At 38.0% G+C, this 23,908-nt stretch overlaps 2 protein-coding genes across 2 annotated transcripts in view; both read right to left on the bottom strand.

Moving 5' to 3' along the window:
- Nucleotides 1-11,477, bottom strand: part of inpp5l (inositol polyphosphate-5-phosphatase L) — a 48,197-nt gene extending 36,720 nt beyond the window's left edge. The window contains exons 1-4 of the mRNA XM_057832024.1: nt 10,359-11,477; nt 2,826-2,867; nt 714-814; nt 346-433 (exon numbers count right to left, since the gene is read on the bottom strand). Of these exons, the coding sequence (XP_057688007.1) occupies nt 346-433; nt 714-814; nt 2,826-2,867; nt 10,359-10,418 (291 nt within the window). The 5' untranslated portion in view covers nt 10,419-11,477. The remainder of the gene's footprint in view (nt 1-345; nt 434-713; nt 815-2,825; nt 2,868-10,358) is intronic.
- Nucleotides 11,478-14,200: 2,723 nt separating this feature from the next.
- gpat4 (glycerol-3-phosphate acyltransferase 4) overlaps nt 14,201-23,908 on the bottom strand; it is a 28,938-nt gene continuing 19,230 nt past the window's right edge. The window contains exons 7-13 of the mRNA XM_057832228.1: nt 23,702-23,795; nt 23,466-23,581; nt 23,295-23,350; nt 18,438-18,523; nt 18,226-18,354; nt 15,675-15,754; nt 14,201-15,603 (exon numbers count right to left, since the gene is read on the bottom strand). Coding sequence (XP_057688211.1) covers nt 15,495-15,603; nt 15,675-15,754; nt 18,226-18,354; nt 18,438-18,523; nt 23,295-23,350; nt 23,466-23,581; nt 23,702-23,795 — 670 coding nt within the window. The 3' untranslated portion in view covers nt 14,201-15,494. The remainder of the gene's footprint in view (nt 15,604-15,674; nt 15,755-18,225; nt 18,355-18,437; nt 18,524-23,294; nt 23,351-23,465; nt 23,582-23,701; nt 23,796-23,908) is intronic.

The raw sequence follows: 23,908 nt of genomic DNA, 5'->3' as shown, positions 1-23,908 counted from the left end.
AGTAGTTATGATAATTGGTGTTAGCATTATTAGGGAATCGTTGGTAAACTGTGAGGGATGACTTGAAAAGCTTGAAAACCCCCAAAGGAGTCATATGCAGTATATATATATAATTTGAAATGCGGGAGAAAATGGATGGCACTAGTTTTTTTTTTTTAACAACTGTCATCTACACACTTATTAGTGCAATTTACTGCAGGAGTCAGTTAATCTGGCTGTCACGAGCAGACCTTGCTTTATGCACAGCAGCCAAATGGAATCACTTCATTTTTCTAACGTGGACAAGGGCCCCATCTAGAGGAAAACTAAGAACTACAGCAATGTTACAGTTTGGTTCTTTCTTACCGTGAAACGGTCTTCTGCTTGAAACTGGTTGTCCACATAGATGCAGCGCCTGTCAAAATCTTTCAGTTCTTCACTGGACTCAATGCTCCTGAAAATTACAGAGCAATTATCAGCAAAAATCCCAGCCTTTTGTCTGCTCGTCTAGCAGAGAAACTGAAAAGATCCTGTTGTTAATTCATTATAATGGTTTGCATTGTTGGTCGATAAAATTATGCAATTTGTAATGAGTTATTTGCTGAGGTAACAAGGGGAAGAAAGTTAAACTAAGAATGAAAGAAATTTGAAGTTGCTGCCCATTTGGATGCAAGACAACGCTCCCTTTTGAGATTAAAACAAACGGAAGGATTATTAATAGCGCACTTTCCTACCAAAAGAATTCTTCTGCGTGCCCCATGTTGACCATGTAGTCTTTCCCTCCCACCTCCTGAAAGTGTAGGGCGATGAACTGTGGCTGGTAGGTGCGGATGGTCTGTTACACAGAAAGCAAAGACCTACAGTAAGTATTACATTCAGTCATGCGAAAAAATTAGAGGACAACCTATTAAATATTCAGTTCCTTATTAAGAAATGTTCACATATCAATGTCTGGTCTTGTTTTTCTTTATCTCTGGAAAAGAAAGTAATTTAATTGCAGGTAAACAACAAAAATTAACGTTGTTTTACTCATTAAACCAAATATATCAACAAAAATGCATATTCTAACTGAGGAAAAAGTTAGGACACCCTACCAGCTAACAGCTACTGTCAAGCCCTTTGGCTGTAATAATTTTAGTGAGACGCTTTTTGTAGCCATCTACCTGTCTTTGACATCTGTCTGAAGAAAGTTTGCCCAACTCCTTAACGCAGAATACTTTCAACAGGGACTGACAGTTGAAGTGAGAGAAAACACCATGGTGAGATCAAAGGAGGTGTCTGAGGCTTTCAGAAAGAAGATTGTAGACGTTTATGAGTCTGGTAATGGATTTCAAAAGATCTCAAAAGAATATAAAATCAGCTACTGTCCAGAAAATAGTCTACAAGTCAAGAACATTCAAAACAACTGCCAACATGCCCAGATCTGGCCGTCCGAGCAAGTTCACCCCGAGAGCAGACCGCAAGACCGCTAAAAGAAGTCTCCAAAAACGACGAAAATGTCATCACGGGACCTACAGCAGACTCTTGCTACTGTTGATGTGAAAGTGCATGCCTCTAAAATCTCAAAGAGACTTCACAAGTTTAACTTTCATGGGACGTGTGCATGAAGGAAACCTTTGCTCTCCAAGTAGAACATGAAGGCCAGACTGAAGTTTGCCAGAGTGAATGTAGACAAAGACCAGGACTTCTGGAATAATGTTCTCTGGACAGATGAATTTAAAATGGAATTATTTGGACACCAGAACAGAGATGTTTGGCGTAAACCTGAAACAGCATTCCAGGAAAAAACTCATACTAACTGTGAAGCATGGAGATGGAAGTGTCATGGTTTGGGGATGCTTTGCTACAGCAGGACCTGGCCAGCTCACCATCATAGATTCCACCATTAATTCTATCGCCTATCAAAGGGTGCTTGAGGAACATGAAACTGAACCCTGCAACATGACAATGACCCAAAATATACCAGTAAATCCACCAAGGACTGGCTGAAAAGGAAGAAATGGAGAGTCCTAGAATGGCCGAGTTAAAGGCCAGATCTTAATCCCATTGAGATGCTGTGGGGTGGCTTGAAACAGGCTGTACATGCAAGAAACCCCTCAAACATCTCACTGTTGAAAGTATTCTGCATTGAGGAGTGGGCAAACTTTCTTCAGACCGATAGATGGCTACAAAAAGCATCTCACTGAAGTTATTTCAGCCAAAGGGGGTAAAACTAGCTATTAGGTGAAAGGGTGTTCTAACTTTTTCCTCAGTTAGAATATGCATTTTTGTTGATATATTTGGTTTAATGAGTAAAACTATGTTAATATTTGTTGTTTACCTGCAATTAATCACTTTCTTTTCCAGAGATAAAGGAAAATAAGATCAGAAATTGATATGTGAACATTTATTAACAAAGAACTGAATATTTAATGGGGTCACCTAATTTTTTCACATGACTGTAATATGACCCAAAAATGAGTGAGGAATATGATAACGATTGTTTGTCACAGGAGGAGGGTCTTTTTCCACCCTGTGTCAGTCAGGTGGAATTTTTTGGTCACTTAGTGGACATATTATGCCATGTTTTCATTTCTTATCTAGAGTCAGCAGAGTATCCTTTTTCTACAGGACATGAAGCAGACATAGCGTATTAAATGGATAGTACTGTACGTGTTCGTAATTTGTGTTCAATTAAACAAGACAAGATTTCAGGACTTGTGAGTAAATTTAGGCGATGTATTTTTGTATTCATACTCTTAAAATTTTGTGGTAGCCTTGGCTCAAAAAAAAAAAATAAATAAAGACTAGACTATGTCATATGGAAAGAGAACATTCTACAAGTTGGGGGGGTTATGTATACTTACCTTGTATAACTCCTGTAGCCATTCATTTTGAATTTCACCCACCTATAACATAAGATGCAACGCAATTGTTAGTAGTTATTCTCAAATTGCTTATTGTCGTAAAAACTTGAAGCAGTGTTTAAATCTTAACACTCTAATAAGCACCAAAAAGGAGCTGACTCAACACACCTTTTGAGTGACACTAACATTTTGTTATTGATGCATCAAATTCACAGCTGTTAATTGCACATCAGTAAAATTACAAAACAGCAATGATGATCAGTTTATTTTCATAATAGTAACCATGAAGGAACTACAAGATTCACTATTCAAACTATGAATAATTTTCTCCACTAGATGGCACTCATGCTCTTTGACAAAATGACAGGAATCATGCTTCATTCCTGTCATTTTTTTCTCTCGCTGGAATTCAATGATTTTTTTTTTTTTTTTTTTTAAATATTTCTTTGGCTTAATGTGGTTATGTAATGAGTTATTGTACAGTATCATTGTAACAACAGTTCATATATATAACTGTGCTGTGAAAAAAAAATACCATTGTTTAAAAAAAAAAATCAAATTTGTAAGCAGTTGCTCACAATGTTACTCATTACTTGAGTGTAATTTTCACAAAATACTTTTTTACTTGAGTACATTTTATGGATGACTATTTCTAATTTTAGCTGATTAATATTATTTTAAAGTAATGCTCCTCTTACTTGTGTACAATTTTTGGCTACTTTACCCACCTCTGGACATGGATATAGGATAACTGCGCTCTGGTTTGGACCACATAAGGCTGTAAGTTGTTTTAGCAAATATATTTTTGTCTATCCATTTGTAATTAAGTTTACAGCTAGAGTTTGTGAAGTAACATGTGAGCGACTTGCTATGAGAATTGTAAATCCGTTAGCATTCATAGCATTTAAAATAGCGGATTTTTGTTAGATTATCAGCCTAATTTGCCTAATTAATTTACATACTGCTCAGACTATATGGACGTTTAAACACCAATTATGTGTCAAGTGTTTTATTGTTAAAATGAGTGTCGTTTCGAACACAAGTGTCACACAAGATATGTGTGCTATAGCTTTACTATTTGTCAAAAATGAAGGAAGTAAAAAGGTTCAAAAAGCACAATTGCCTTGTTTGAAAGAACGTGTCATATTAATAAATTAAAGTAAAAAGTAAGATACTGTGAGGTACAATAAGGTACTGTTTATACGACTAAAACAAAGCAAAAAAAAACACTGGAGACAAAATGGAGAACAAGACTCCGGCGTCGTAAAAGTCGAAATCGCGTAAGTTGTGTACATCGTAACCTGGGGACTACCTCTATTTTAGGGTTTGTTTGTTTTTTAATTGAGATACTCCCATTGTGGCTGTTCATTATGTGTTATTTAATAGGAAAATGCAGCAAACAGAAGGGGATTATTTATGGGGGGACAGAAAAGAAGGAAACAGACAGAAGAGGAGAAGAACAAACAACAACAAGAAATACATTATTACACACCTATGCTACATATGAACATAGCGGTGCTATCGTTTGGCTAATTATATTTGCTCGTGGACACCATGTGGGGGGGCTGATAACCAAGGACAAAGAAGAGGTAAGGTGAGTCAAAAGGAGATATGATTAGGCGGGGTGGCGCATAAACAATTCCTCAATGTGAGGTGGGGATCACAGTATTATGTGAATCTTCTTCAACTGTGGATAAATTGAAATCCTATTTATATGCTGATTGCTAATCCTGGTACCAACAATCTGTGTGTCTAATAGCACCCAGTCACTTTCATACAAGTATTAAATGTTTTAGTTCCTCATAAGACCCATCTATCCATGCATTGTCCATACCACTTATCCTCATGAGGGTCAGAGGGGTACTGAAGCCTATCTCAGCTAACTAGGAGCAGGAGGTGGGGTACGACCTAAACTGGTTGCCAGACAATGGCAGTCTTTATTCCATTTTATACTTTAACCAACCTACAGTGGGGAGAACAAGTATTTGATACACTGCCAATGGGAAAACCCTTTGGCAGTGTATCAAATACTTTTTCTCCCCACTGTACATTTTGGCAGCTTTTCTGATTATGACAGTAGTGCTTTGATTGTATAGAAAGTTAGAAACATGACCAAAGTTAACTAATTACATGGTTTATACGGGGGATCTTTGCAAGTGGACCGGGTGTGTGCTAGGCAGGCAGGACCTGAGGGGAGAATATTTGGAAGTAAACAGAAATGTATACTTTACTAGTGTTGTGCTCAAGATCACAGTATTCCGAGATTAAGACTTGCCAAAGACCACAGCTCATGAAGACAAAATAAAGACTTTTGAGAGTCGGGACTACCAAAACCAAGATCGAGATGCGGAGAGATCAAAACGAAGCCGAGACCATAAAAATGTATTTTATTTATTATTTGAATGTTGCAGTAATTTGTGGGGGTGGAGAAATGTTAGTAACAAGACATTTTTTCCCCCAAAAAAAATCACATTAATGAAGTTTAAGTGCTGGTCTTGACAGGAATTCCTGAGTCAACACAAGACAAATACTTGAGAGCAGTTCATATTTTGAGCGAACGGGAATTGAACGCATCATATTTCTTTGTCATTAACGTTACTGTGAACGCGCTCATTCTAGCGGCTGTGAGCAGCGTTCATAACCTCGTTCATAATTTCAGAATTAGAGCTTTTGCAGATAAAGACAAAGGCTAAAAACACATTATAAAAAACAAACCTTAATTTCGGAAACCTATCCAAACTGGAAACCCAAGCTGCCTGTCACGGCTGTGTTGTTTTAGCAAATACGGCAGCTTTTACTCCCAAAGCTTTTTTGGCGGCGAATGAGCAATCTTTTATACTCAGTTGGACTCTCAATATTATTCAAAGGTGCTAAATAAATAAGTTACATGATACATGTGCAACATGAATACAATGTAAATAAATGCTTAACGGCACGGGGAAGATGTTAACGGTGAGAGACCGGTGTGCAGTCGAGTTGAGCCCAGCCACATGGTAGGATGTGTGAGAGGAGAGCTTTCCTTCATGTGCGTCCAAGACCAAACGTAAGAACGTATTCCTTTCTTTAGAAATATCTTTTGTTTACTTTGGAATTGCTGCATTCGCAGCCGTTTTTAACATTACGCAATTTCTGATGGAGTGTAAAATAAGAACCAGTACAAACATCCAAGCAAATTTTATGAACAGGTGAGCAGAGGTGGTCAGTAGCGCGTTATATTTATTCTGTTCCATTTACATGAGTAATGTTTTGAAAAAAATGTACTTCTAAGAATAGTTTTACGAAGCCATATTTTTTTTACTTGAGATGATATGTGAAGAAGAAACGCTGTTCTCACTCTGCTACTTTGGGCTACACTAGTCGTTACACAATTTAGATTTTTCAGTTTCACCAATGAGACGTTGCAACAATAATCACATGACTCCATTATACCCATCCGACTGGGAGTCGAGACTGCAGCAAGACAAAGACCCTGAAAATGTGGTCTTTGGACCGGTGTCCATATCAAGACCAGTCTTGAGCGGTACAACACTTTCTTTACATTATGATATAGCGACCTGCTCTTAACGAAAACTTGCCGAAGCTCACCTTTTTAACACACAAAAATGACCTGAATGACCACATGAAGACTCATAATTAGGACGATGATATTTAGAAAATTTAACAAAACTGTCAAACTGAGCCGAAATCCTGACAACTGGGTGAATATTTTGAAGTGTTTGCTTATCTGAACGGAGGCAGGCGGTATGCGACTAAAAAAGCTAAAATCCCTCAGTGAAGATAATCATCTGTTTACATATCTCCCACAATGGGATCTAACATGTTTCCACTGGAGCTCAATCTAGCACCCGGAAACATGGGCCTGAGCCAAATTTCCATGAGTGCAGCGGATCACTTGACCTCCCTGAGAACTTTACAGTTCAGGCAGAGCTAAAAGCTACTCAAAATACAGCTGGAAATGTTAAACGCAGTATAAAATGTAATTAACCTTAAATACAGTGTCATAACACAATAAACTGCTAAAACCAAAAAATGTGAATAATATCAATGACTAACATGAAAATAAGTTTTATCAGGAAATATCTACAACTTCAGAGATTTACAGGTTACTGGGACACTTGGTCATTGCACCTACAGGAATTGAAAATGAATCAAAATAATACTAAGTTTAGAGTGAGACTGTCTGAAAAGCATGGATTTAACCGTATTATTTGTTGAGTCATCATCGGTGATGCATTACAGTTCTATAACTGCAAACTACAACCAAAAAATACTGCAGGTTTATTCATTAGATCAGTCTTAGTATTATTGCATTTTTAAAGGAAGACTAGTTGACACAGATGGTGGAATGATTGTCAGGTGGTAAGCAGATCAGTCTCACAGTTCTGAGCTTGAGGTTTTCTGGCCTTCTGGGGCCAGTTTGCATGTTCTTTCCATGTTTGCATTTATAATCATCATACTTAAGGGTCCTCACATGTTCTATAACCATCAATGTTCAATGAATGTGAGCATGACCAATTTTGAATGTACTCAAAGCCTAGCTTCTTACCCAAATTCAGCTGTTGATACTGTCCGTTGCATCTCACCAGCAAGCCCAAATGAGGATATGCAAGGGGGTGGACTTTGCAAGCCAAAGTCATTATATTGTACTTCACCCCAAAAATGTTCAAATAAAATTGAAGTCAACTTCTTCCAGATCAATTTCATTGCTTTGTAAACTAAGGAATAGTGCTGCAACGATTAAGCGATTAAGTCGAGTATTTCAATTAGAAAAAAAAGACTCAAATTGAATTTTGCTGCTTTGAGTATTCGTTTAATCAAAGTGGCGTCATGGTTTTGTCTTGAGAGTGTTTGCATTTAGTTTTATTGATTTGGGTGGATACACTGCCCTCAAGTGGCAAAGAGAATATGACATAACTCATTTCACAAGGCTGAATCCATCTGCTCCCTGTTAAGACTGACATAAGCTAAGTTTTTGTTTGTGCTAATAGTTTTTAATGCATTCGTAATTTAGTTTATAGGTATATTCAGCGGGGCTTTTTTTTGTTTGAGAAAATGTGTTTGAACCATGTGTTAAGAGCATAACAAAAAAGTTGGCATTTTACAGCGTTTAAGCTAGCAGACTTTTGCAATGTCAGTTAGCCATTTGTTATTTTGTTGTACTTACATCCTCTTTTATTTATTTTTGTTTTTACACCGTTTGAGGCTCAGCTCAGGTTTTTCTTATGCTCCTTATCAAATTACTCGATTATTCGAACTAAGTAGTTCGACTACAATAATAATAGCTAGCTGCAGCCCTACAGCCATGTTGGGAAAGTAAAGGGCCCTCAAAAGTTGGGAACATACAACCGTACATAATATCTTTGTAAGATGTTGATGTCCAAGGCATTGCAGTCATATTCTTATTATACCAAGAGCGTAGGTTGGGTCTCAACATTGGTAGGGACGATATAATAGCATATCATATACGGACAAATCCTCTTGTGCTACTTCCTGTTCAAATTTTTCTGCTTCTCGCAAGGCATCTGCCATTCTGCTGTTTAAGACAGTCAAATTTCCAATATCAAACAATGTGCCTTTTCAATGATAATTTTAGCATAGCACAAAGTAATCAGTCAAAATATGATGTGCCTTCAATTACTTATTATTTCCCAACATGGCAACAAGCACAATCCATCAAACCCAAAATTAACAATTCATTTGGTGCGCTAATCAACATTTGAGTCCCATGGCGATGCAGCCATCAAATTATTTGAAAGAAATAATCGGGCCCTTAAGGTTTTATTCACATGTGAGTCCAAACTTATCCTTCCAAAGTAACGAGCCTCGATTCAAATCCGTTTCAATCAAACAACAATGTGGGACTTTGACAGCGTTAAAAAAAAGTTTGTTTCGGACAGTCCAATTAACTTTTTTTCTGCGGTTTCCAAGCGAGGGATTTTCAATGCGAGTGACTTTTCAAGTCACTTGCATAGCATAGCATGTACACTTTTTGCTCAGAAGGGCTACATTTCTCACAAATATAACCATAATTAATTGACATGCTAAATCAGCGCTGCTCATTACGTCGATCACGATCCAACAATCGATCGCAACATTAGTGTGGGTAGCTCAAATATATATTTCTTAATGTACACAGTTAATTTTGATTCTCTTGTGTGGATGTTGTGTTTTGTGAGCAACATATGTGGTTTTGCACCACCAGTCGCTCTCTAAGCAGCTTCTTGCTCACATTTTTGTAGTTCTAGTTTCCAGCAGAGTTCACTACATTTCTTAGTTTAATTAACATTAACAGTTGAAAACACAAACAGAAGGACACTTCTCTCTAAGCAGCTTCCTACTCGAGTTTGGCAGGTTAGCAAATTTACACAGTTTAATGTTATGCTAACTCTGATGCAGGTCGGACTTTCCGTAGCAAAATTAGTTGTGCCACAATATTAGAGTCTTTCAAAATTAATTACAGTGGCTGCTGCTGGTCGAAAAAAAAAAAACTTCTAATATCCCTCCTCTTCGAAGGGGGCGGAGGAAGCGGTATGTTGTCGACATGTATTTCTGTGCGTTTGAGGAGGGGGTGGGCTGGAGGGGAATGGACCGGCACATTCAGCAAGAGAAAATGGTTAAATGTAAGTTTGAACATAATGAAAATAATTCACTTAATAGTCAATTCTATCCTTACAACATATGGGTAGACAATCTAAATTACCTATATATATATGAACTCATTAAATCATGCCTATAAGGTTGCTTAAAGTTGGCGCGGACAATTTGAGCATCCTGAAAAGTTGGTCGTGTTATGTCCCTACCTATGCAAACTTATGCCCTTGTATAGTCAATGTATGTTTGTATGCCTATATTAAAGCAGATAAGGCAGATTTTATATTTGCAATGTAATCTAAAACCACTGAAACACTAGAATTTATAAATAGATGTGTCCAGAAATGTGGTTAAAACATTCACTTTCCTTTCGAGCAGCGACAATGGAATTTCTGACGTAAACAAGTACAAGTCCTGACGTGCAAACCAGTCGGTGACAACCAAGCGATCAGACAACCAGTGAGTTAATTGACTTTTTTTTTAGTGCCACTGACAATGATGTGGCTATTTTCATCACTCTCCTGTGAATTTAAATGACTTTTCACTAGTTTATCTCTAGTAGACGTCCAATCCATTGAAACTGGGATGATGGCTGTGAATGAACGAATCATTCAGTAAATGTGCCACCCTCCCAGTTCAATTGGATTGAACGTCTAGTGCTGTCAATGGCAGTCACTGAGTTAAAAACGTAACTATCGCGTGAAACCTCATACAAAAACACATTGAAACGCCTTGGATGACCCAATAAATCGCACCACATAGGTGTGCGCGTGACGATGAATCGTGACGTAAAGGTGACATGACGCCCATTCAAAGTACAGTTTAAAAAAATAAATTAAAAAAAACTCGACAATTTGGCAATGAACATCGAACTCATCCACATGTTTGGTCTGATTTTTGTCGTTTCAGTTGCACACCAGCGACAGCAAGTAGGTTACTTACATTGTCGAAGAGTGACCCGACATTTGCGGTGACAAGAAGCACATAGGTGTCTCTCTCCATGGTCCAGTCCAGAAACACACACTCTCTTGAAAATCTCCTACACGATGAGGCCTATAAGCGACTTCCTCAGCAGCTTAGTAAGGCTTATTGTGAGAACCAGAGTAGTTAGCGCTTAAAATAAACTAGCATTGCAGTGTAAAGATCTTGTGCCGCTCTCCGGTCCAACTTGTTTGCAGATAGTAGGCTGTGGTCTCCGGTTGTCAAACGCAGCAGAGGCGCTCACTGCCATGGTCGAGCGAAGGAGCCCCTAAAACAGCCGGTTTTCTTCTTTTGTGAAGCTCCAAATAGCCCTCAAATAAACTAAGCCAAAGCTGTTAGATAGATTGAGCACAGTGACCAACTACTGACAGCAAGAAAGACTCAAGTCGTGTTGCGTTAATGAACATTGGCGCTCCGCCCATTTCAGAGCAGCGAATGTTTTAAAGTCGTCTTGTCGTAAAATAAACACGCACAACGAGCTGCGTCAACTTGTTGACAGTACGTGGCAAGCACAACTACACCGCGTTGACGTGCCTTTTGATATGTACGGGGGAAAAAATACAGTAGCTCTACGGTTTTGAGAGACACTTAGAAAACTACAGGAGAATTTGAACGCTTCATTCGCGCAACCACAAACACACCTCTGAGCTGGAAAAAAAAAAAAAAAAACAGGAAGTAGTATTTTTCTTTTACCAAATACATCTGAATGAAGCATTCCTCTCTCCTTTTTTGCTCTGCAGTTAACTCTTGATAGGACAAGTGACTATTTTGGTGGATAAATAAAATATTAAATCTCACAAAACCTGGCGTCCCCAGTGAGCATCACCACTTTAGGTCACGTAGGACACTTATGTGATGTGCACATTGTGTTGGTCTCAATTTTAACTATATTTTAATATTAACAATCTTTAATTTTTAGGTATTTTATGAAAAAATTATATATATGGCGGAAAACACAGACAAGACTGAAAAAGCAGTTTCTGCTCTTGCTCCCCTTTAAAATAAACTGCTGTATTTTAAGCCAAAAGAACTGTTGTGTTTGATAGAGCAATATGTCAATATCAGGGGTGGGCAAACCGGTCCTCGAGGGCGGCAGTGGGTCCTGGTCTTTGTTCCAACTGATTCAGCACAGACAGTTTAACCAATGAGGTTTCAGTGGAAACAAGAAGCACCTGACTGCAATCAACTGGTTGCACTTGTAAGAAACCAGATTGGTGAAAAGTTGTCCTCATGGTGAGTATGAACAATAACCCGCACTCACTGCGGCCCTTTGTGGAATAGTTTGCCCACCCCTGGTCTATATGCTGCCATAGCAGATTCATGGCGCAATAAGCCCCGAACTATTTTTAATTTGTCCGTTTTACCCTGGAAACCCCTGTTTACAGACGTCGCGCAACCGCTTTTGTTTCAACCTAGCCATAAAAAGAAGTAGTCGTATTTATTATTTGAAATGTCTGTCAATTTTAGCTTAGAATCATTAATTGATGTCTAATATTTCATTAAAAAAACGACGAAAAATGATTCACTTGCATATTTTAAACTTTTAAACAAATGACGTAAAAATGGAAAAAAAATAGTGTCTGTGAAAAAGTCACGGATATTTACCTCATAACTATTGCTTAGTTTTTTTTTTGTTTTGTTTTGTTACTGTCGCATTTTCTCCGATATGTTAGAAGACAATCGATCTAAACAAAGAAAAAAAAAATTTTTTTTTTAACGTTTAAAAGGGTAAATATATGAAAAAGAACATCTCAACCACTCCTTGATGTCTGCGATTTCTGCATCGCGACCCTTGTTATATTACCATGTTTCACCCATAAAATCCCCCAAAAATCCAGCTGTGGCCATTCGCAGCCGTGTCTTGACACTTGGTGATACATGCTACATGGAGTTTTTGGATCAAAACAAGGTAAGTCCGCGATAATATCTTGTTAAAGTCATGTCGTCTGTAATTCTGCTCTTGCGTGCTCTCACCTCCAGATAGGGTTTTGCTGTTTGAATTTTATTTTTTCAAAAATGTTCAAAAAAATTTCTTCACCCAGAAAATTGAGATTTTAAGCTTTCCAATGATGAATGACACACGCATATTGGAAAATTTTGAAATTTGGCCAAATTGGGGGTCTCAGAGCAGAACTTCAAGTCACCTGAGTCTTTTTCGCCATATATAAAATGTTGCTAATCGCCATATATAAAATGTTGCTAACGACCCAATTAAAATGAATACAAATACACTCGTTATGGCCCACAATAATACTCTATTGATAAAGTAGCATTCCTAGATAACAGACAGACATTGAATAAACGTTGATTTTCAATCAAAATCATCAGTCTGGTCGACATCGAAATTTTCGACGTCATGTGACGTTGAAACCTTGTTCTATGGTATATCAGGCGATGGTTGGGTTAACATCGTTTTATAGTTGATGAACTAATGTTGATAAATAGTTGATTTATGATTGACCGGGAAATATGATTGAAAAGTCATTGAATTATGGCTGAGCGGGCGTTTTGGTCGAAAACATATCATTGATTCATCGTTGTTCCAATATTATTAATAATCAAAATGATGTTTTGGTTTTGTAAGGATTTCAACGTTAAAACAATATTGAGGGTGCAAAAGTGACGTTGATTCAACGATATAAGATCAACAGCGGAATGTTGATCCAACATCTTTTCAACATCTGTCTACTATCTGGGTTAATATTTTTTAAGTTTTTTTCCCCCCAAACATTTTAAGTAGAAAATACTGTAGTTTAATTTCCATCTTTTCAAGCAAGTTTTTTAAAAAATGAAATAATTTTTTAACCGTTTTTTCCTTCATTTTTTCCAATGTAAAAAAAAAAAGAAACGGGGTTAATCACTTTAAAAATAAGATTTTACTACTCACTGACTGCCGTTGACAACGAAAATATTCAATTAATTTTAATTAGGAAGACTGGTACGCTGCCACCCTCTCAGTCAAAACGGATTGGACGTCTAGTGCAGTCTGTGGTAGCCAGTAAATCAAATAAGTGCCCTATTAAAGAGTAAAGTAACACGAGGTAACTTTTCGGTTTTGGTTGATTTTAGCAACTCCGATGGACAAAAGTGGTAGTGTTTTGCTTGAAGGAAGACTGCGTTTCCCATAAGGACCAGCGCACACCTGCACAGTGTCGTGAAATCATGATCTCCCGGTCGCCTGCAGATGGATTAAAAACATTTCTGTTCCCAGTGGCTGTGTGAAGTACGAATAGTAATAAGGTTATGAATCCAGTTGTGGCTAAACAATAGCATATGATGGTTAGCAACCATGTGGCTAACCCCCCCACTGCATCCAAACTTGTTAGCACTGACGAGTTCGGTTGGGTCGGGCCAATGTTTATTCTTGATTATCCTTTTCTTTCTGGTAGCCTCCTCCCTTTTTGTCCTCCTCAGACAAAACTTTTTGTCTCTTTTGTTGCTTTGCCATCTTTGCATAATTCGTGCAAAAGCGTTTACATCGACTTCCAACTTTAAAGCTAAAGTGACATATGCCGTAAAGCAGTCAGCATATTTGTAGTTCTTTAGTGCTGGTGAAAGCAATAAAGACCCTACGAAGAAAAGGTGTCATTCAACTAGTTGCCAGTCGACATGTCACTAAATGTTATCAAAATATTTTATGAAGTTTGAAAAGTTACCAAGTGTTGCTTCAGTCATTGCCGCTCATTATGCCATCATTGTGTGAATGTCAACAACATATTAGTGTTTGTTTCAATTGATTTCCATTTTTTTGTGATTTTGAGAACATAGAACATAAAAGTAAACCCTGCAAAAAAAAAAAAAAAAAAAGTAAACACCTTAGTATTCAGACCAAACGGTAGTGGATTTAATAGCTGTGAAACCTTTGGCTTACATGGGTTTGTACAGCCGTGTAGTTTCTGCTTCAGCCATCGCATTATGGTTGCCATAGTGCTGTTAAGAGCTGTCCAACCGCGACCATTTCCATCACCATTTAGTCCTAGCAGAGTGCACTTTATTCTCTACCAGTGGGAACAAATGAATTCAGTTATGTTAATTAGCAGTCTTAAATAAAAAAAAAAAAAAAAAAAAGGTGCAAATGCTTTGGGAAGGATTCCAGATTTTACTATGGGAATCTTGCACGATTAAGCAATTTAAATAAAACAATTGTTAAACACAGATAGTGACATTCTTGAAGGTTTATTTTTATGAACATGTTTGGCACAAAATAAATGATTCATTCATGTTGGAGGCCAAACTACAGCTACTTTTTTCTTTAAGTCTGCCAAGTGTGCCAGAGCTCACCAAATGCAAGGGAAATTAAGACAATAGCCTTTGGAGTTCAGTTTAAATAAACGAAACAAAGTTCTTGTTAGCTTCAACCAATTGGTGGCCAAATAAGTTAGCGAATTTAATATTAGCTGCTTCCTATTCCAAGTGTCTTGTGGTAATTGTTTAAACTTGCATGATTACCTCTTCACCTGGGGTAATGCTGATTGCTATATGCCATCTTTCGCAGCTATATTTCCACTTCACAATGCGAGCATTTACACATTCCATGGAAAAAGAACCAGCAGCGAGAGTTCAGCAACAACAATTCCTGCTGTTGTAGTCTTGTTGATACAAGGCTTCATGTAAAACACGAAGCTTAAAATACAAGATCTTGGAAAAAAGCTCATAAAAATAGTTTTACATGTGTGTAACAAAGGCTGGCATCATGTCAGACACAAGCCAGCCATGCAAACTCTCCAAACGTGGCCTTTTTTAATCTATAACTCTGTTATATACCCTGGTAAACCCAGGATTACCTTAAAATGTAACTGAAATACAAATAAAATTACAAAACAGACACAAACTTAATAACAGATATATTACAAATGTTTCCTCAACCACAAGCAAAAATGTTTCCATCTTAGAGCACGTCAATATTTTCATTTTAATGCAGGCGAGGCTTGTGTCATGTAACTCCAATTGACCTGATATAACGCTGCAAACTGCACACTTTTGTGTGAGGCAGAGAAAAGTCTAGAAACCCTAATCTGGAGGGTGCACAGCTGACTTCATTTGCAGTCATGGCTTCCCTGCGAGACTTTGGAGCTGATCCACCTTCTCGCAAATCTCTCAGGAGCGACTGCGATCCTCTTGGGTGCCTACCAGCATTTTACTGTAGAGCTTCTGCTGTTCTTCCTTAAAAGTATCTTTTACCTTTCCTCTCTTTAGCCCTCCATCCCTGCAAAGTAGGATTTATTACTCCCTCATCCTTATGGATGTAAAATAAAAAATGTACTGATATTGCCATACCATAAAAGATCCACTAATCCTCCTTGTCTTGCAATGGCTGCTTTTACCCGATTGGCAAACTGTACAGCATCCTCCCCTTCCTTTGGAAAATATTGATACATGTGAGAGTGCAAAGACAACAAATTAAAGTCACTGACAAAAGTCTTGTCGCTTATCCATTTTGTAGAAACAATTGCTAATAACTAGGGCTGTCAAACGATTAAAATTTTTATAAAGTTAATTACAGCTTAAAAATTAATTAATCGTAATTAATCGCAATTCAAACCATCTATAAAATATGCCATATTTTTCTGTAAATTATTGTTGGAATGAAAAGATAAGACACAAGACGGATATATACATTCAACATACGGTACATAAGTACTGCATTTGTTTATTATAGCAATAAATCCACAAGATGCCATTAACATTATTAACATTCTCTTAAAGCGATCCATGGATAGAAAAACTTGTAGTTCTTAAAATATAAATGCAAGTTATAGAAATTCTATACTAAAACCCCTCTTAGTGTTTTCGTTTTATTAAATTTTGTAAAATTTTAAATCAAAAAATAAACTAGTAGCTCGCCATTGTTGATGTCATGCACCATGCTCACTCCCCAAACCCATAAAATCATTTGGACCCAAGCACCAGCAGAGGGCGCCAAACAACAAAAAACAGGTAACAAGTAACAAGCGGACATTACACTGCTGTCATTTTAATCTGAGCGGGGCGTGTGCGTTAATTGCGTCAAATATTTTAACGTGATTAATTTTAAAAAATTAATTACCGCCCGTTAACACGATAATTTTGACAGCCCTACTAATAACCTGACTTTTAATTATTCAATTGGTTTCAGAAATGGCTCATATGAAAGCTAAGACCCTCACAAATGATGTTGAACGTAAAAAAATATTATTTCACTGAAAAAAGATTTATCATTTAATGAAGACATAAAGGTCAAATTTTGGCAAGACAAAAGTTTTGTCACCTGCAGAACGTAGTGTGAAAATTGAACAAAAAATGTACTTCAAATACAAAAATAGGTTACATAATATAAGCGAATTAAGTAGTGGTGCTGTGAGATCCAAATTTAATATTTTGTAGGACTTCCATGGGCTTCGGCAAGGATTCATACAATTTATTGTTGAAGTCATCAGGAGCATCAAAGAAAGCAGTCTTGCATGCCTCCCAGGGTTTTGGGTTTTGTCTTCCATGCTTCCTCTTTCATCCTACCCCAGACATGCTCAATGATGTTTATGTCTGGTGACTGGGCTGGCCAGTCCTGGATGATATTGATCTTCTTTGCCTTGAGGAACTTTATGGTAGAGATATGAAGTATGCGATGGAGCACCATCCTGCTGCAGAATTTGTCCCTTTTTATGGTTAGGAATGTAAGAGGCAGCTAAGATTTGTTGATATTTCACCCTGCAGATCTCTCAGGGTGCAGACAACTAAAAAAAAATAAAAATAAAAACACATTTTTGGCATTTGCCAAGGCCCACAGCCAGTCAAAAGGATGGACGCTGGAAAAGTGCAAAAAAGGTGGATTTTTCAGGTGAATCTTCCATTGAATTACACCACTGTCGCCGCAAATATTGCAGGCGACCTACTGGAGCCCGCATGGATCCGAGATTCACTCAGAAAACAGTGAAGTTTGGTGGTGGCAAAATCATGGTCTGGGGTTACATCCAGTATGGGGTGTGCGAGAGATCTTCAGGGTGGAAGGCAACATAAATAGTCTGAAATATCAACAAATCTTAGCTGCCTCTTACATTCCTAACCATAAAAAGGGACAAATTCTGCAGCAGGATGGTGGTCCATCGCATACTTCAATCTCTACCCCAAAGTTCCTCAAGGCAAAGAAGATCAAGATCCTCCAGGACTGGCCAGTTCAGTCACAAGACATGAACTTCATTGAGCATGTCTGGGGTAGGATGAAAGAGGAAGCATGGAAGACGAAACCCAAGAATGTTGTTCAGTGATGTTTTAGTTGTGTGTTATTTTATAGTCTTGTGTTTTATGGTCCCACGGAGTAGCTTTCCAATTTCATTGTTTGCTCTGCTTGCAATGACAATAAAGGAATTAAATTTAATTGTTGATGAACTCTGGGAGGCATGCAAGACTGCTTTCTTTGATGTTCCTGATGACTTCATCAATAAATTGTATGAATCCTTGCCGAAGCCCATGGAAGTCCTACAAAATAATACATTTGGATCTCACAGCACCACTACTTATTCCGCTTATGTTATGTAACATATTTTTGTATTTGAAGTACATTTTTTGTTCAATTTTCACACTACTTTCTGCAGGTGACAAAGCTTTTGTCTTGCCAAAATTTGACCTTTATGTCTACATTAAATGGTAAATCTTTTTCCAGTGAAACAAATAATATTTTTTTTAAATTCAACATCATTTGCGAGGGTCTTAGCTTTCATATGAACCATTTCTGAAACCAAATGAATAATTAAAAGTCAGGTTATTAGCAATTGTTTCTACAAAATAGATAAGCGACAAGACTTGTCAGGGACCGTATATGTAAATGGTTTATTACTACAAATCAGAGTCATACCTCCCTGGACATGGGAGGTAGGTACCACACACTGCAGACAATGGCCCAGCTGCTCATCATGCGTAAGAGGTAGTTGACCATTCCAAACTTGCTGCTATTCCAGAAGGCATCTCCAAATCTGGGATCGTACTGCACGGGAGTTATCAACGCATAGATGAAATTAGTCTAAGGAACATGACTTAATGAAGTTCAAAAATAGAAATTTCTCCTACCTTGATGGCGACAGGGTACACTGTGCCGCCGATTTCAAAGCTGCCTTTCTTAAACATCATAACTGATGTGTTGTTAATGCATGTACCTGAAAAAAATGTTAAGATTAGAGCTGCAGCTATCGAATATTTTAGTAATCGAGTAATCGACTGAAAATTCTATCGATTAATCGAGTAATTGGATAAAACTTTTTTTAGGTAAAGAGCAATTATAAATATACATGAGAAAAAAGACATTTAATCCAATATTGAACCATTTTCAGTCAATCAATGTCTTTATTTTTGATGTACGTTGTTGAAAACAGCCAACAATTGCATCTAAGATGTGACCAAAAAAAAAAAAAAAATTCACTGCTTTCACTCAAAAAACTTATAGATCTTGTTAAGCATTAAAAGTAGTCCGGGCAAAAGGTGATGCTTAGAGCTGGCAAAATTAAACGATTCCTTGAGGTGAATAAAATTACTCGGATCAGTTTTCAAACTCGAGTTGCTCAAGTATTCGTTTCAGCTCTAGTTAAGTTACAAATCTACGTTGACTTACAGGGTCTTTTAAGTAGGCATGTGCCGGTATGATATTTTGGCGGTATAATAACCTTAAGCAAAAATACCATGGTATCACGGTTAGACTGTGCCCATTACAGGTTTCAACCTATACCGTGGTATGAAAATGTCACGGTTTCAAAAATGCAAACATTTACCGTGAAACCGTCCCTACAGTATTAGCTATTTTTTATGTCCCAAAAACGCAGGGAAAAATCCCTTGCTTGCAGCTGCAAGGCTCAACCCTCCCCCACCGTTTGTTGCTTAGTGTCAGTGAGTCAGCTGAGCACAATGGCTGGAGAAGGTGAAACCCTTGAACTTTTTCCCCACTATCGAACAAAATCGCTGGTATGGGAATACTTCGGCTACAGAAAAGTTAAGACGGCCGCGGCTTAGAGGAGGAGGGCCAAGCAACATGTAAAACATGTTTGCGGACGGTGGCTGCTGAGGAGGCAATACCCCAAATATGATTTTGCATTTATACAAAATTAAAGGTTAGTAAACATTGTCATGAACATTTCCTACCAGCTACGAGAGTTAACTCCAGCGTGTTTAGCGGTGGTAAAACGTGGTGTTTTTTCTCTCCGGCAACTGTCTGTGTTGGGAAAGAGTGCGTGTATAATGTAAACATGATACGAGCCGTTAACGTTGAGCTGTGGGTGTGGGTTTACGCTCACCTAAAGGACCGCATTTATTTTCATTTTATTTAGAATATTTCAGTTATTTTTTGTTATTTTTTAAAATTTGTTTTAACTTAATATTATACTTATGTTCCAATTTGCTAATACGTTTAGAAAAATAAAAATCCTGTTCAATGGGGAAAAACTCAGATATTTAAGACTTGCTCATTTTCTACATATTTCTCTCTAAGTCCAAGTTATGACACAGGAATGTGAGTATGTTCCCCTTTAATATACAACTACTACTATTAATATTAATTAGTTGAATATTAATAGAGAGTGACAGTTTGAGACAGAGTGCGTGTGTATGACTCATATTATTATTTACACATTACCACACACACACACACCCTCTCTCCACACAGAAAGTCGCCAGGGAGAAAAAACACCACAGGCTGTATTATGAAAATGTTATTTTGAAGAGATGTTTACAATGGCGGAAGACTGTACAAAAATACCGTAATTTCCGGAATTTAAGGCGCACCCCAAATTTACTTGTAAAATCTAGGGGAAATTATTGTACCCGTGTATAACGCGCACCCTAATTTTAGCACCAATAAATAGAAGCATACAAGAAAACAGAGCTCGTGTACAGATACAGAAATGTCATTTTACTGAATAATATGAATAATATGATCTGACAACTTCTTCAACTTACAAAGAATCCAGGAGAAAACAAAACAGATGTGACTTTTCTTTTAAAGGCTGCTGTATAACTTGCTCGTTTCATCATGATGAATAAATGTTTCTTCCATGGATTGATACGGTAAAATAAAAGTGGTGATTTAGGTCGGAAATTAGAAGAGCGCATCGCTGTTGACTAGAATGTAACAATAGGAACTATTGTTATTTGGATCTGAGTTTCCCGAGGGACAGATATAGTTGACGGACACAGAAAGTCTGTGTTGTGTTACATTTGTTACGGCCCGAGTTGCGGAGCTACAATAAACGTTGACTCAAATGAGTACAAGAAACTAAATTCTGTGCTTTATGAAGAGTGAAAAAAAGCATAATTTAACTTTAACACAGACGAAATCATTCGACCATTACCGTGTAGAGCAGGGGTCCCCAACCTTTTTTGCACCACGGACCAGTGTGATTTGGGTCTTTTTTTACCCGGACTGGTGTTCTGTCAAATTTTGCACCCTTACAAAATTTTGCTCCCAAAGCTTTTGTGGTGGTGAAAAAAGCCCTCTTTTATATTCAGTTGGACTCTCAATGTTATCCAATGGTGCTAAAAAACTGTTTACATCATAAACATACTGGACTGTCTCAGGAAATTAGAATACACAATATTCTAATTTTTTGAGACAGTCCTGTGTATATATACAGGACTGTCTCAGGAAATTAGAATACACAATATTCTAATTTCCTGACTGTCTCAGGAAATTAGAATATTTCCTGACTGTCTCAGGAAATTAGAATATTGTGTATTCTAATTTCCTGAGACAGTCCTGTATATATACACAGGACTGTCTCAAAAAATTAGAATATTGTGTATTCTAATTTTCTGAGACAGTCCAGTACATGTGCAACACGGAAATGGCGTAAATTAATGCTTAACGACACGGCGAAGTCGTTAAGTGAGAGGGTTACGTGCAGTTGTTGTGTGCACCTAACATGGCAAATGTAAGTTAATATTCCTTTCTTTAAAGACAGTTTGTAGTGTGCACTTTGGAATCGCTGCATTCGCGGTCCTTTTTAACGTTACGCGCATGCCAACTTTGTCAGAACACCGGCAATGTGCGCCAGAAAAATACAGCAAATATAAAATAGCATTTGTTTTTAGCCCCGTCGTGTTAAGTGCAGGGAAAAATACAACTCACCCGCTGAATCAGTGGGAGGCCTGAGTTTGTTTCATTGAGACAAGATGGTCCCGAGATGAGAGAGTGAGAGAAGCTAGCATCACAAGTACACGATGTTGGAAATTGTAGCACAGTTTTCAGCGCGCTCGTAGCGATGTCAAGATATTCCAAAATGACTTTAATCCAGAACTTCGGTAGAGTTGTTGTCTCAAATGTACGTTTAAGGTCGCCGTGATTTGCGATCTCTACAAGGTGATATTCCTGTTGCACAGACATGCTAATATCACTCGGTTTATTCACATACGGGTCACGAATTCACTCCTTCGCAGTTTGTGGGTCTTTAGTGATTGGGAAGTAGCATAAATTTTGTTTTCTTCGAGGTTGTAGGCAAACCTTCTGGCTGGTCAGGTTCCCTTTTCCCCGTAAAAAGTCTGTACAAAGACGTTTGTTATTCAGTCATTCTAGTGTGGGGGCTAATTATTTCAGGGAAGAAATGTGATTGGTGACGACCTATGTCTTGCGTTGTTATCGAGTCCAAGCGCGTATAGATATACAAAACGAGATTTAGTGCTAACAGCCCAATCAATGCATTTCTATGACGACCTCCAATCCTGTAGTTGTATATCTAGAGTAGACAGGGATATTGGTGTGTTAAGCGGCACAGGCCAAAGTCAATCGGCCAGAATGCAGTCGTTAATAAATTATTTATTATTTCTGCATGGCCCGGTACCAAATGCGCCACGGACCGGTACCGGTCCGCGGCCCGGTCGTTGGGGACCCCTGGTGTAGAGAGTTATAACAGAATTTACCGGCGGAAGTTATGTTGTCACGTTGTATAGTTCCTGGGGGGAGGTATTTTGTTGAGAGAACAGCCGGAAAGATAGTTATATGCCGCGGGTTGCATGTGAGACAGACATTGCTACCGTATTTTGTTGCAGCCTAAATGTCAATAAAGCAACACGGATTAGCTCCGTTGTTTGATACTCCGCCTCTGAATCCTTCCCTAGCTCGCCGTGACCAAAACAAAATGTTGACGTCACGTACCATAATGGTCTGCAACGGATCGCCGCATACGTTTCTTCAACACAACATGGCTGTGTCAATTAAAAAAAAAAAAAAAAACACATCATATATATATATATATATATTTTTTTTTTTTTTTGTCTCCATCCCTGTACCCGTTTATAATGAGCACCATGATTTTACAAATTGATTTTGGGGGGAAAAAAAGTGTGCGTTATATTCGGGAAATTACGGTACTCTTATAGTGAGGAAACTAGTTAGCCGTCTAGGCATGCTAACTAGCCACGTTAACAGCCTTGCTATCGAGCTTACATTATAGTATTTGTTTTACCCTCACTAGACACTTGAAACATGCTGGAGTGAACTCTCGTAGCTGGTGGGAAACATTCATGACAGCGTTTACTTACCTTAAATTTTGTGTAAAGTGACTGATGGTCACATGAATGTGAAATCATGTTGGAGGTATTGCCTTCACGTCGGCTGTCCTTCCTCCTCTAAGCCGCGGCCGTCCGTTTCTTTTCGGTAGCAGAAATACTAGACTAGACCTTTTTGAGGGGGTTTTGAAAAAGCTCGGGTGTAGTTTCGACAGCAACAGTAGTGTCACAGACAGAGCAAAAACCGGAGGGGGAGAGCGTTGCCGCTCTAAGCCATTTCTCGCTGCATTTTTGGGACATAAAAAATAGCTAATACCGTACTACAGTATGACGGAAAATGTTGTGGTTTTGAAACCGTGGCATTTTCATACCACAGTAAACCTTGAAACCAGTAACAGGCACATGCCTACTTTTAAGAGAGGGAAAAAATAAACTCACCTTCAGGGAATATGAGAATAGGAAGCTTAGATTTGTCTTGTGCATGGTCACTCAGCCTGAATTACAGAAAGGAGAATACAAACCCATCATTTTCGACGCATTATTGAATTTGGCTTGAATATCAAAGCAGTAACTGTAAATAAATGTGTGGGGGGAAAGTTGCAATTCTACCTGTTCGCCACTAGATGTCTGTCTTTAACCTCTGAGCGCTCAAACCATATGTGTGGGCAGGCTCTCACCATGGATCGCTGAATGATTCCCATCAATCCCCCATGAATTTGGCCCACCTGATAAATAGCGTACATGCGCAACATTAGACATGTAAAGGCCTCCACGTGTACGACTTTGATAAATTCCAAAATACAACTACTAAGGGTGAAACTTTACCCAAAATAGTCAATAATTACCATTGCGTAGCAGCCATCACTGGCTAAAATTATGACATCAATAGGTGATGTGTGGTTGGCGACACATATTCCTCCGTTTTTGGGTTTATTCTCACTACAAAAGTAAAGGCAGCAGATCATTAGTTCTTTCCTCAAAGGATTTATCAAGAACGATCAACTCCAACCACGTGGTTAAAAGTCATGAGGGCACAATTAAATCACAAGAAT

The sequence above is a fragment of the Corythoichthys intestinalis genome, chromosome 3 (assembly GCF_030265065.1).
Source record: "Corythoichthys intestinalis isolate RoL2023-P3 chromosome 3, ASM3026506v1, whole genome shotgun sequence".
Taxonomy (NCBI): Eukaryota; Metazoa; Chordata; class Actinopteri; order Syngnathiformes; family Syngnathidae; genus Corythoichthys; species Corythoichthys intestinalis.
Note: the sequence above shows the minus strand (reverse complement) of the source record. Positions and strands in the feature narration are given on the sequence as shown.